General features: G+C 34.0%; 1 protein-coding gene across 1 annotated transcript in view; it reads left to right on the top strand.

Annotated features, from left to right (window-relative positions):
• LOC132699678 (dynein axonemal heavy chain 3) overlaps nt 1-15,011 on the top strand; it is a 54,684-nt gene that overhangs the window by 25,845 nt on the left and 13,828 nt on the right. The window contains exons 31-40 of the mRNA XM_060666526.1: nt 613-798; nt 852-1,253; nt 3,090-3,326; nt 4,099-4,338; nt 4,393-4,980; nt 6,529-6,732; nt 6,779-6,957; nt 7,012-7,219; nt 7,277-7,533; nt 9,942-10,147. Coding sequence (XP_060522509.1) covers nt 613-798; nt 852-1,253; nt 3,090-3,326; nt 4,099-4,338; nt 4,393-4,980; nt 6,529-6,732; nt 6,779-6,957; nt 7,012-7,219; nt 7,277-7,533; nt 9,942-10,147 — 2,707 coding nt within the window. The remainder of the gene's footprint in view (nt 1-612; nt 799-851; nt 1,254-3,089; nt 3,327-4,098; nt 4,339-4,392; nt 4,981-6,528; nt 6,733-6,778; nt 6,958-7,011; nt 7,220-7,276; nt 7,534-9,941; nt 10,148-15,011) is intronic.

Below are 15,011 nucleotides of genomic sequence, written 5' to 3'. Positions count from 1 at the left end.
AAAATGGTTTGAGAAATTTCCCGATATTTTTTGATGCCTTTAATATATAATAAATCATAAAATTTTAATGTACAGGAAATAAATGATTCAGGTACGGACTTGGCTTGCCATTAATATTTAAATAATGCAATTACAAAGTGTTGATAAGATAAAAAACAAAACATTCTTAAAGATTTTTGCCCGTAGAATGCAGTGGCGTCGAATATTTGTAGCCTATTTTTTAAGTTTTAAACCAAGCTTCGGATTTTGACAGAGTGTTTTTTTTTAATTTGCGAAGCATAAAATTTGTCTGTTTTTAACTTATTCAAATACATGTAAGTTATACCACTTTTTCAGAAATCAACGAATCAGTTCTAATTTTGTAAAATTAAAATCATAATTTAATTATAGAAATTTCTAAATATAAAAAATTGCTAAAATTTCTAAAATAAAGCGCCTACTGTATTATCTTTGAAACCGTTAACAGAAGACAAATTTTACATGATTCAGGTATAATTTAAAAATGGTAAATATCTGCCAATGTATTCGACGGAAAATAGTCTATAAGGTATTTTTTGGAATATGTACTACTCGAAATATCAATTAGTAAATGTTAGCTTACATATATTTTAGCTATTCGTTGGTGCCATGGGAGTACCGGGTGGCGGCAGAAACGAAATATCTGATAGATTTCTAAGGCACACCCAATTAATAGGCATAGATTCGTTTGACGATGCTACTTTAACGAAGATTTTCTCCACGATTATAGAGTCGCACTTCACGAAATCATACGTGGAAATTGTTCATAGAATGGCAAAAGTAATAATTTTGCAGCAGATTCTGTAGTTATGTCAATTCGATCTTTGTTACAGTTTTCTGTAGGTGCGACGAACGAAGTGTTCAAGGAAGCTACCATCAAGTTTCTACCGACCCCCGCGAAATCTCACTACACATTTTCGTTGCGAGATTTTTCCAGAGTAATTAACGGTTTATTGGTTACGCCGCCGTCGAAAATGGACGAACAAGATAAATTCATAAGGCTGTGGATTCATGAAACATACAGGGTGTTTTATGATAGGCTGATTGATGATGCGGACAGAAACACGTTGTTCGACATAGTGAAAAAGGCGTGCTATCAGCATTTTAGACAGCACATGGATAAAGTCTGTGCGCTACTGGTACAAGAGGACGAGACTCTGGCGCCCCAACACATTCGAAACCTCTTTTTCGGAAACTATATTCTACCTGATGCAGAACCTAAAATTTATGACGAAGTACGCCATTAATTAGTATAGTTAATATTAAGTATTTTTGTGACTTTTAAACAATAGTATATTATACAACAAATTTTGAAAAAGACACTCTCGTCATGAACGAGTGTTCAAAAAGCGTTCAAAAGTGTCTAAAAAGAATTGAAATAAACATGTTGTATATTATACTTTTTTTTTGAGTGACCTGATGAATGTAGAATGTAGAACCATTAGAATGGACAAAAGTCAAAATGTTCATTTCTACCGAAAATATCCTATCGTTCCCAACCCGTAAAGAAAGTACCGCAAATGTTGGAATTGGGGAGCGACAGACTTCAATGGAGCTAACTGTTTAAAATGGCCCCTTGCATAATTTTGGGAATTTTAAATTAGGACATACAAAAACATAATTAGACCCTGTTCTGTTGAGCATCAACTGGGTGAAAATACTAATGTCTACCGGGTGTTCTAAAACTGATTCACAAGAGAGGAACAATAAAAGATCGAGACAAAAGCTAATTTTTGTTCTTCTTCAAGTATGTTAGATTTGCTAACATCGTAGCAATACTAACCTCTTAAACTCCTTCTCTGAAAAAATCTGCAGAAGATATGTTAATCCATCCTCACAGATTTACTTCTTCTCCCACACAATCTTCCCCTGAATTATCAAGTGAAGTATATTATGTGCCCCAGATAGATGATCTTTCTTCTCTTCGCCTCCTTTAGTACCTCTGGCTCTTTGTTAATTCTGATACGCATATTGGTAGTGTGCTCTACCCACCATATTCTGAGCATCCTTCTATTTTCCTTTCATACATTTTGTTCAACAGTTCTTGTAGGTCATACAAGTTATTAATTGCGTTTTGATACCTGTGACACCTTCCGAATCTATAGAGGCAGTCGGCGCTTCTTGTGCTCGTACTGTTGCTTTTGGTCAAAATAAAGGTTGACAATGATCTTGGTGTCTCGCAAGCACTGGTTTACCACTTCTATTAGTTGGTTATGCCTCACTCTATCAAACGCCTTAATGTAAAGCAAATAAGTACTACTTCCCAAGTACTCTATCCGTTTGTAAAACTGAACTGGGCATCCGAGATATTATTTTCCAGTTTCTGAAATACTCTGAGGTGTATAAACGACAAGAACACTTTCAGTGTGTTACTCATCAAGCTACGATATTCATCGCATTTCCTAGCCTTTTTCTTTTTGGGTATTGTAACAAAATCAATTTCAGCACTTCCACAGGTACCTAGAGTTTTTCCGCTTTTTCTTGTTTCTATTTCTGGCTTTACATCTTGTATTAATTTCTGGAAATGTTTCACTTTCTATGTTGGTGTGTCTTATTCACTTTTTTTATTGATAGTATCAAGCAGTGCTCTATGACGAACACTTTATCAGAATATATTGATTAAGGTTTATTGTAAAATAGAAAATATAAATCTGATTGAAAATTAAAGGATAATGGTTAATACTACGATAAGATCTAACAAAATGTTTTTTTTTTATTTGTAGAAAAGAGTGTGATGTCTGTAAACTGTTTCAGCTAAAAATACATTTGCTCTTTGACTAAAATAACATAAGCTTTGTTCGTTGCACTATCGCTATTTTATAATATATTTTCAAAAAGTTCAAATATTTACACCAATCGTCAACAATTTGTAACTGGATGATAATTTGAAAAACAAATACGATTTCTTACTGAAACTAACACGCAGGTCCAATAGAAGCCGTTTTCCCTTGTATAATAGGAAATTTTGTATAAAAAAATATCCGTTTTGTTACTTTCTATACATCTATATATCTATCTATGTATATTGTATATATCATATACAATATACCATACTGAGATTTTTGTTGCAGATTACTGACATGGACGATTTGGTCGAGAAAATGGAGTACTATCTGGAAGAATACAACGTGATGTCAAAAGCGCCGATGAATTTAGTGATGTTTCAGTTCGCGATCGAGCATATATCGCGAATTTCCAGAGTCCTCAATCAACCTAACGGTAACGTGCTGCTGGTTGGAATCGGTGGATCTGGAAGGCACAGTGCGGCCAAATTGGCAAGCGCCATGGCCGAATACGTCGTTTTCGAGGCAAGATAATTTTTTGTACAACTACATTTCTAGTCTACTACAGTTCCATTGTGAGTATGTGATATCTCCAATAGTTTAAAAAAGTATATCATTTTTAGGAACTCGTGGTATATTATAACATTCACTTTGGGGGCTGATGTATGCTATTAGTATTAATCGTGAGTGAAGTATAGTTCGACTTTACATATTGATAGTTAAATAAGCTCCGTTTATTATTATTTAATTTTATTATTCTTCTTCAAGCGTCGTCTTCGTTGCAAAGGTTGGCAACTATTTCGCGACACCGCTGGCCGAAATAGCCAGTCACGTAGATTTCTCATCCATGAGTGGCGTCTTCTTCTTACACTCCTTTTTTCATGAAGTTTCCCTTGCAGTATCAATTGTGGTAGATGGTATTTCTCTCCCCTCAGGACATATCCTAGGTATTGCAGTTTGTTTTTTTATTGTAATAATAGCTTTTTCCTCTTTTCTTATTCTTCTCATGATTTCCTTGTTCGTCACTCTATCTATCTATCATTTCGCCATCAGCATTCTGCGATATGTCTGCGATATAATACAGCACCGAGAACACATAGCATCTCACCAGCCTCATTTTTAAATCCGAGCTGAGGTCGCTACAACAAAATAGTCTTTTCATTTTCATAAACGTTGTTCTGGTGCCTAAGTATTTATAACTGTCAACTCCATATATTCGCTATATTCAGCAGTATCTGTAAATCGTTTGAATTGTTTTATTTTATTAATAGTTAAAGTGTTTTTTGTACTTTCCTAGATTGAATTGTCGAGAAACTACGGCATACCCGACTGGCGGGAAGACTTGAAAAAACTTCTGTTAAAAGCTGGTTGCGAAGGCAAACCTATAGTATTTTTGTTCGGCGACACTCAAGTAGCCGACGAAATGTTCATCGAAGACATTAGTACCGTTTTAAATACTGCCGACGTAGCCAACCTATACGCCGCAGATGAGAAGGCAGAAATTTTGGAAAAGATGCAGTCTGTGGCGAAAGAATCCGTAAAGCGCGCCACCTCATCCTACAATTTCGTTATTGATGGTAGATATTTGTAGGGCAAAAAAATCGAACCGACACCTTTGGCATTGTACAACTTCTTTATCGAACGTGTGCGTAGCAATTTGCACGTAGCACTCTGCATGTCGCCCATAGGAGACTCGTTCCGTGTAAGATGTCGAATGTTCCCTTCGCTAATCAACTGTTGCACCATCGATTGGTTCCAAAGTTGGCCGGACGATGCCCTAGAAAGGGTCGGCGATATGTTTTTGTCCCGAGCCCACATCCAGAGCGATATGATAGCCAAATGCGTGACGATGTGTAAAGAATTTCACGTGACAGTTCAAGAACTGTCGTCCAGATTCTACAGGGAACAGAAACGGCGGACTTATATCACGCCCACGTCATACATTGAACTCATTCAGACGTTTATCGCGTTGCACGCGAAGAAAGTGGAGCAAATTAAATTGCTGACCAACCGATACGAGACGGGATTGGAAAAGCTGGGATTCGCTGCCGGCCAAGTGGGTGTCATGCAGGACGAATTGCACGACCTGCAACCGAAACTGATCGTCGCGTCGGAAAAGACCGAAAAACTTATGATTAAAATCGAACAGGACACCGTTATTGTGGAAAAGCAGAAGGAGGTAATGTTGGGAAACAATTTATTATCCCTAATAAAATATAATGATGACGAAATTTTATATACATTACATATATGGCCATTAAAAATTTCTTGAACTTGAAAAATAACATTCGTCGCACTATACGAATCGTTGATTCGTATTTATTGCAAATACCAGTGGCAAAACTGAATAGTATTTGTATTTTTAAATTCTTTGGGCAGTCAATTTTGGTTGCTTTGTTTCTCTTTGCTTCCTATTCTTCTTCAAATAATTTTTATTACGTTGTTGAATAAAGGATCCGTGCCTACCTAGATTTATTTTCAGACGAGCAAATACATCTGAAAATGGTTGTCATCTCTCTAGATATAAAATATAAAAAAAAAAACACATCAGTATAAAAATTATACTGATTATATCCATTTACAATTACCTGAGGTAATATAATTCCGAAACTCTCTGGACGTCTTTTGCCATTATTATACAAAAATAATTAAAATTAAAAAAACACTGCCAGAAGAAATGCATAGGTAATAAAAATATAATTAAAAACTGACAGTCTGTTTTTTGTTTTTAATAAATAAGTCATAGCCAACTATCTATTTAACATTATAGTAACATAATATTTATCACATGAATAAGATATTAATTTTTTCAAAAATATCTCTCCTGTTCTTTCGAAATTAAGTAAAAATAACTGCTTAGATGTATCTTATTTTTAGTTGATTTAGTTGGTTTACCATGCCCTACTGCTACAAATAAAGTAAAAAATGAAAAATTAATTTTGAGCTTAATTTTCGAAACAGCTCTATACTGATATGCATTTTGGAAAAGCTTGAATGATTAATTAATGTAAAAAATAATATATAGGGTGTTCGATTTAAAAAATATATGATTGCTTCATAACTAAAAAATGGTTAGAGCACTACAAACTACGCCACTGGTTTCTACGGAAAAAATCCTATATGAACGTTTTTACACTTTTCAATAGCTTATAAGACAACGAAGATACGGGGGTGGTTCCAAAAGATACTAAGAGACACCCCGTAAAAGTGTCCAACATGGGATACTCTGTACTTATAGATTAAACAAAGTTAAATTTCAGATTCGAAAACTTATATAACACAATTTTTGAGACGGCTCTAACGTTTTAATTTAGTTACTTCATTGACGTGATATATTGTTGTGGGGAAACTCTTCAGAGACAGATAGAATTTATGAAATTTAAAAAAAGTAAGGATCACTCTAAGCCAATGTTTAAAAAAATGAAAATACTAAAACTACTAAAAACTTTATTGTTATTAAATTGTATAATAAAATACCCCCAACTTTTTCGGGATTGAATTTAAAAAATTATTAAAAATATTTTATTAGAAGAATTTTTTTATAACCTTAAAGATTTTTTTGTTTTTTTTTTTAAATTTTAGATTGTTTGTGTGTGCGGAAACTATGATATACGTTGTTTGTTTCCTTCTCGCTAACCCATATTGACAAGTTTAAATGTATTGTTTGGGTAATAAATTATTTTGCACATGTTCTGTTATTGGAATTCTTAATGGAACAATTGGACAGGTTGTAGCTGCCGACGAAGCCTTAGCGAACGAAGCAGCAGCCGCTGCCCAGGCGATTAAGGATGACTGCGAATCGGATTTATCAGAGGCGATTCCGGCTTTGGAAGCGGCCATACAAGCGTTGGATACGTTAAAACCGAGCGACATCACGCTGGTCAAATCCATGAAGAATCCCCCGTCTGGAGTCAAACTCGTTATGGAAGCGGTAAGTCTACTTTATCAGTTCGGTTATAAATTTACTTCCCGTAAAGATTTGTGTCATGCGCCAAGTGAAGCCGGAGCGTAGGCCAGACCTAACGACGGGAAGGGTGATTGAAGATTACTGGGGTCCATCGGTGAAGCTTCTGGGCGACATGAAATTTCTGGAACACCTGAAGAATTACGACAAGGACAACATACCACCGGCAGTTATGAAAAAAATAAGAGAACGGTAACCTATTAGGCGACAACATCTCAAAGGAATGACAATGTAAAATATGTTCAGGTACATGCCGGATCGCGAATTTAATCCAGAACGCGTCAAAACCGTGTCGACCGCTTGCGAAGGTTTGTGCAAATGGGTGAGAGCCATGGAGGTATACGACAGGGTGATAAAAATCGTGGCGCCTAAAAAAGCACGCCTCGCAGAAGCCGAAGCTGAACTAGCGATACAAATGGACACGCTCAACGAAAAAAGGGCGAAACTACAAGAGGTGCCGTGTTTAGGAGATTCCCGTCTCGGTTAATGAGTTTACGCTCCCGTTTTTTAGGTTTCGGATAAACTTCAGGCGCTCAACGACGAATTTGCGGCGGAAACGAAAAAGAAAAAAGACCTGGAAGATCAAATCCACATATGCTCGCAGAAATTGAACAGAGCGGAAAAACTCATCGGCGGTTTAGGCGGGGAGAAAGATCGATGGCAGGAAACCGCACAAGAATTACACGCACAGCTCGGCAACGTAATTGGTGACGTTCTACTATCCGCCGGGACTATAGCGTATCTGGGCCCATTTACCATCGACTACAGGTGGATTTCCTTTCCAGCATAATACAGGAATTAACCAATGATCGCGGTCTTAACTGTGCATGTTTTAGTCATCAACTAGGGAACTAAAATACATACCTCGAGATTCCGTTTTGGGTTCACTATTGTTTGTAGTACAGAGTGTGTCCAACTATAGAACTGTACATCTTTGTAAAATTTTTGTTAATAGTTCGATTTTGAGAAAAAATTTTTATTGGATAGGTCTCTGAAAGATGCACTAAAACATTGTTTTACTTATTGCTTCAACTAAAAGTAATGGCCAACTAAGACTGTTTAACAAAAGAGAGAAAAGAGGGAAGTACTATTAGGGATTTTTTTAAAAATAAATTTGCAAGGATTCTTATTCAGGAGTACTTAGAACCCACCTATACCAATTTTTATAATGTTTCAATACAGGGTGTTTGAAATGTCTTTTGCGCCCAGCTGTACACCGTTGTAAAATTTTTGATTACCGTTTGATTTTGATAACTTTTTTTTTGTAGAATACATTTCTCAAAAATACACAATGAGCTTATGTTTCTCATTATATCAACAGGAAATCATGGCTAACCTGGACTAATTTTTTATGTCAAATAACGAGAAGGACTATTAATGGGTTTCTTTAACGAATTCTTTTTTAGGATTACATAAAACCTAACTATACTAATTTCCATGAAGTTCGCTTAAGCATTACTCCTGTAGAATGTTTATAATTTTGATAATTCTTTTTTTTTTGGATGGATCGTAATAAAGAAAAAAGGAACGTTTTTTTCGTATAGCATCGACCACAGTCATAGCCAATCGACGCAGGTTTTTGAAGCGGAAAATCGAGAAAGATTTAAAGATTTTTTCAAATTGAAGATGACTACAGATTCGTAACTAAAAGTAACAATCTTTTTTAATTAAAAAAATTAATAAATTAAAAAAATTCAGCGTTGTAGTTAGTTCGTATCTAATCCTCTCCAATTATATTTAATTTTAAGAAACTTGTTATTGTCTTTCAAATCTATCAAAAAAAAAAATTAACAAAATTGAGCCATAAACAATTCAAACTTCATATGAATTAGTAGAGTTGGTTTTATGTAGTCCAAAATAAGAATTCGTTGACACTTTATATGTAAAAAAAATCCTAAAAGCCCTTCTCGACGTTTGACATCAAAAATTAGTCCCAGTTGGCCATGACTTCGGGTTGATGTAAAACGAAACATTAGATTTTAGTGCGTTTTTGAGAGATCTATATAACAAAAAAAAAAACAAACAAAATCAATCCATAATCGAAAAATTTACGACGACGTGCAGCCTTAAGCGGGGCCCAAAAGATGTTTCAAATACCCTGTATTGAAGCATTATAAAAATTGGTATAGTTAGATTACCGTGGCCATTGTAGACTCCTTTTTCTGAGACACAGGATTATATATTTGCAGTTTATTTTTATTTATTTTCCCTTAATTAAAATTCATTACAAAAGGACACACTTACTATACACAAATAAAAATCACTCTTATAATTTTATGGACCATAATTCTTTGACTTACACTTTCTTTAATAGACTATCTATCACATCTATTAACATCCCCTTAATAAAAAATTTAAAAGAGCAATAGGAGATTATCTGCTTGCTCATTGTTTTTATTCAGTTCAGAAATACCGGAGAGTAATTTTGTTTCCGATAAAAAAAGTAATAAATAGACCGATTTTTTTTTTCTTTACATTGAGTATTTCAATATTTCTGTAGTGGTCTCTGTAAATTAAAATAGCTAAATAAAACTGCCTTTATTTTAAGTTCCTCGAAGATCAGCTGAGCTGTTAACTTAACCGAGCATGTAACAAGACAAACAACTTAATTTAGTATACCAATTTTATATTACAAAAATATATACATACAAAGATATGAATGTTTGATGAAATGAAATTTAAAATCACAAAGAGGCTGTGATTGGCTAATCTGAGAATATTTATTAAGCAGTCTAATAGATGTACATAAGAAGCAGCTTTTAGTCATACTGAAAATTAAAACTAGTTCCACGGAAATGAATGCAATTTCTTCAAGTCATTTTTTCCAATGTATTTGTATTACGTGATCTCTTCGTTTAAGGTTATAAATAAATCGAATACAGGAATTGTATATTTTTTGTAATTTATTTTTTGTTCAAACATCCAAGCAGGATCCATAGACAAAATTACAGCAATTTAGATAACTCACAACCAGAGTTTCACAGATAATTTTTTTTAAACTTAAAGATTATACCCAACTACTTATTACTATTTATAAATACATCCAAGTTTAGAGCGGCACAGTATTTCCCTGGCTCAAAGAATATTAATAAATTTGTATTACATTTATATTCTTTCCACTTGTTATAACGTACCTTGTACAGTCCATAGATTTATTCTATTCTATTCTATTCAAGACGGCACTTGATCAAAATGTGGAACGACCATTCCATTGCTCTGGGAATCCCATGTTCTGTGAATTTTTCGCTGGCCACCACCATGGGCGAACCAGTAATTATCCGCTCATGGAATATTGCTGGGTTGCCTGTCGATAATTATAGCGTCGAAAATGGTATCATATCGACTACGGCTAGAAGATACCCTTTGATGATCGATCCGCAAGGTAGGTGAAGTTTAAATACAATTTTAATTTTAGTGAATAATAAAAATACGGGTTTGGTTAATTTAGTTAGATTCATACCAAAACGAAATTGTTTTTATGGCCATATTAAACCATGCTATCTACCTAACCATTAATTACCATTTTATTGCGGAAGAACTGAAATGTGACATAAAAAGCTTCATTGCTAATCACTGCTTTTAATTCATGCGAAATGTTTTCCCTTTTAATATTCCTTTGTAATTGAAATCTGAACAAAACGTGTGCAATATGGTGTACTTCAAAACTCAGTTCTAGATCCTATAATTTGTTTATTCTATGTAAATCATATGGGTTTGGGGAGCATCATCGAGCTACGTCTGTTACTTTTTGCATCGGATACCTACCACTCTCAGTAACAGGAAAAACCTAAACTTGGTTAGTTGCTGCAAGTTCGACTCAGCAAAAATCGACGCAGGAGGAATCCAGAAGTTTTTTATCAAGTATTACAGTAGCCTGTAGAAGTTTCTTGGAAAAAAAACTAAACTCGGTTTATCCACTTTTTTTTGACGTTCACAATACTTGATAACAAAATTTCGAGCACTTGAGCTTTACCAAAAAACATGAGAGTCCCCAAAAGACAAACTTACTACCAGTAAAAGTAAGATCTATATGCCAAATTATTCCATTGTTTATATAGGATCATCTTCCACATAGCAAATGCCTTTAATATCAGATACACATAGTTAATACACGAGTAACATAAAATATAAGATTACCCTTTACAAGGCTAGAGCATAGTAGATAAAGTTAAAACAACTACGTCCAAATTTGTTATTATGATGGAATAGGGAAATAAAATATTTACATTTAACAGAATTTGAAACAAAAATAAATTTTTACTTTTCTGAAAATGTACTCTACAACATAATAGTATCATATTCTTGATTGAAACTGCAAATTTTTACCTTCCTATTCGTAAAACGAGTAGTTGGTTTTTTTGTTGTAAAAGTTTCTCGGAAATATTTTCCACATCGCATCAAGATGAAAAATGTTCTTAGGTGCAGTTATTGGTAGACAGAAAGACATTTTATTGGTCTCAAACATACAGTGAACAAAAAAAAACCATTAACAAAAATATAGAATACATTTACTAAACTAAGGACAAATATCCAATAACTAAAATTTAATAAGGACGTTCATTCGTTCAGTGTCTATTAATTAGGATGCTCCATATTATTTGCTATTTTAGGCCAGGCTTGTTTAACACAAACACACACAAACATTTTGAACTGAGTTGGCCTTTACTTGATGAAAATCCATTTAACAAAATTTAATTAGAACAAAAAAAATTTTTACAGTTACTTATTGATACTAATAGCTATTTGATAAAGGCGAAACAGCCGTCATATATCAAGTAACTATGAAAATCTGAACATTTTTTGTTCGAATTTAATTGTAAACATCACCTATCGAAAATAGTAAATTAATCTTACCTTGCCTTATGAACGATCAGATTGGGCACTTAAAAAGTCGATGTGAGAAAATCACGTTTTGAGTTAAGTTATAGATTGTGATCGTTAAGATTCCAGCAATAAGACAAGTCACGATAAGTAAAATTAATAAAGTGCTTGCCACATAGTTGTTCAAGTGTTCTAGTAACATTTATCGGTAAGTTAAGTTGTAAAACTAATGCGCGTGAGTTTGATAGACCCAAAAAAGAATAAAGGATTAAAAAGTTTGAAGTAGAAGCTCTTAAAAAAAGGCTAATCATTTTCTTCTTATTCTGAATTAAAAAAGTAAACAAACAGAGGTCAACTATCGGGGCAACCCAGTTATACCGTGACACAGCGTTGTTTGCAAGTTGGACCTGTCTTAAAATACATTTTTAATAATTCAATTAGTTGTTTGCGTACATATGTATTTAAAAGGATTGGAGACTACCATTTTATTACTCTATATAAATCTGTCATAGGCTTCAACCATTAAAACAATAAAAAAGCAGTGGCCAGTAGCCAGTAGGGGTTTTTTGCGGATAAGGTTATTAGGTGAATTTTAAAGAAATCATAGTATTAAAGAATTTTTAAGCACATAAACTTGTCTTCAAAGGTGGGTGCCAGAATAGTTTTATACTACAGTCAGAGTAGTTGTGCAGTTACGTCACTTATAGCTACCATTTTTAGAAGCGATCCGATTTTAACTAATTTATTAGTTTAAAGTTCGAATATACAATCCTAAAATCTAAATTAAAGTTTTATTTTGCAATTCATTGTTGCAATTGCAGCACCTACTAGAAATACGGTCATAAAACGGTCATTCATTCATACTTAGGTACATATTATTATTTTTCAGTTACTTATTTATATGAATGTGCAAATTAAAATGTATCAAATATATGGGAGCTTTTTTTATAGACTCCCCATTCTTCCACAACAAAAACAACGAAAACCCTACTTCCTCCGAGTCTGATTCATGCATGTCCATAACAACTGGGAGAATATTAGATGCATCGATCAACTTTTCCCTTTTCCAAGCCTTACTAATCAGGAGGCCTGTGTTCCTACAATAGTTCTTCCAATTTTCAGGTGAAACCTAAAACAAAGTGTTACGAATACTCCATCAGAAGTATTATTATTATTATTTTACTTGAGCAAGTAGTTCACTCCACAAACGCAGTAGAGCATCAGATGTTAGATAATTTATCAAACCTATTTTTGCATTATAATACCGTTTACAATCTGACCCAAAGATTATATTTTGAAATAATTTCATATTCAAAGAAAAATATTTAGGAACTACCTACATAGTTTTTCTGGTAAGTGTCGCTTCACTAAGGTCCATGGCTGGTCTTTCTTTCTTTCTTGGGAAATATTAGGTATTATCTCAGCAAGTCCACAGTGACACAATGCATTGTCCATTACTATTAATTAACGTTCACTAAGATTGGGCAACAGCTGTTGACTGAACCAGCCATTTTTATGGCCAGCATGTTAAATTATATAACGAACTTCTTCACCATATTTTTTCCAAACTGTTTGTAGAGAATCGTTTTGCCAGCTTTTTCTAGACGCTACTAAATATCCAAGTCTCGTTCAAAAATACTGGATTGAATGAAAAGGTATCATTCTGGTTTTTCATGTATTCCCGCAAAAATATCACTCGTTTATGAGATTGTTCGATCAGATATGACTGATCAACGTTTTTAATTCATCAATTAATGAACTATGTGAAATATGTGAAATATCCAAATTTTTCCGCAGCAATTCTACCGTGACATGTTCTCCTATCCACTTATATAGATTTTTGACTTTACTGACAAAGAAGCAGTACCACAATTTATACTGATTCATTTGGAAAAAAGGAAACTTTCAATTTTTTTTCATACCTGCTGCGTACATAGCATAAATTCGTGTCCGTCTGTTATGTTCGTGAACTTTAAGGTATTCAGAGTGCTGCAATATGACGGGTCTGAATTTTAATTTTATGTTCATGGTCGATTTTGATGCCAAAAGAAACAAGATTGCTTTCGAAAAAATGTCGGTGTTCGTTCGTAGCGCGTAGCGCGAAGCAGCTTTTTATTTTAAAAAGAAGGCGCTTCTCGGTTTCTTGTCCTAGAGGGACGTATTGTTTTTCTATCGTGCTCCTGCGGACCACCATGGAACGTTCGCAAAATCGATGTAATTTGATTGTGCATGAACCCGGTATAAAGTGTCTTCCACATCTCACCGAACTTCGAAGTCACGGCACACTTTGGTAGATACAAAATTAATTATTTCAACTGATATTTTTTCAAATATCTTGCGCACCCTGTGTAATAGACGAAACCTGAAATCTAACGACACAATTTACGAAACTGTTTGGACCAAATTATCAAATGTCTTATAGTTTTTCGTTTACGGGTAATAATTTACTAACGAAAACAGCAATTTTCAGGATATTTTATATTTTTTGCCCATTACCGACACACCCTATACATAATTGAATAACTGACAGAAGTTGTGAACCTATGCAGTACGCCGTAATCGTAAATGACGTGATCACATCTAGATTGAGTGCGAGAAATAGCGATTTTCATTTGAATTTTTTCAAATATCTCGAGCAGTGTACGTTATAGACAAAAATCGTAAATACGGCCATATTTTTTACGAATTTTGATTTAAAGCAATAATGTGCTCTGGAAAAGACCAATTTTCAGGATCTTTTTGATTTTTGTTTATAATTGAAAAACCCTATACATAATCGAAAAAATGCTTGAAGTAGAAGTTATAGTATCGGATCTCTTCCGCGTCCCCTGGTAAAATAATTTTGCCGATCAAGCCAACAGTTTTTCAGAAAAAATATATTTTTTTAAAAACCAAAATAACCCAAAAAAAAATATATATTTTTTTTTAAATACTTTACGGTGTTTGATTGCGCCCAACTTTCAGAATGTAAGTGTGGGTCGGGACTTCTACCGCTCTGTCAAATCTGAAGTCGGCAGCTGCAAATTTGAAACACCTATTACATGTTTTAATATTCATAGCACCCTGTACAATATGCTAAAAGCGTCACAAAAGTTTTAGCTGTCTATACGGGCTATATGCTCATGTAATAGAAATTACGATTATTAGGGGCCATCAATTTTCAGATTTTCGCACATACCGGCCGCACCCTGTACATTTTTGAAAATTATGAAGAATAAGGATTTATAGAATTTGATGTCACGGGTCTTCTCGTTCATAAATTTTTTCGATTGCATAAACAGGTTTCGAGAATTGTTTTTTTTTTGGATCCCTGCAAACGGGATTTTTAATTAAAAAAAAAAAGAATATAAGCTCTATACGTACGCCAAATTTCAATTCGATGGATTTAAATTTCATAGCGATGTCGGCCATTTTTCATGGGTTTA

This window comes from Cylas formicarius, unplaced genomic scaffold (genome assembly GCF_029955315.1).
Source record: "Cylas formicarius isolate icCylForm1 unplaced genomic scaffold, icCylForm1.1 PGA_scaffold_3__17_contigs__length_32017465, whole genome shotgun sequence".
In the NCBI taxonomy this organism is placed as follows: Eukaryota; Metazoa; Arthropoda; class Insecta; order Coleoptera; family Brentidae; genus Cylas; species Cylas formicarius.
This window is presented reverse-complemented; position numbering and strand designations above follow the sequence as displayed.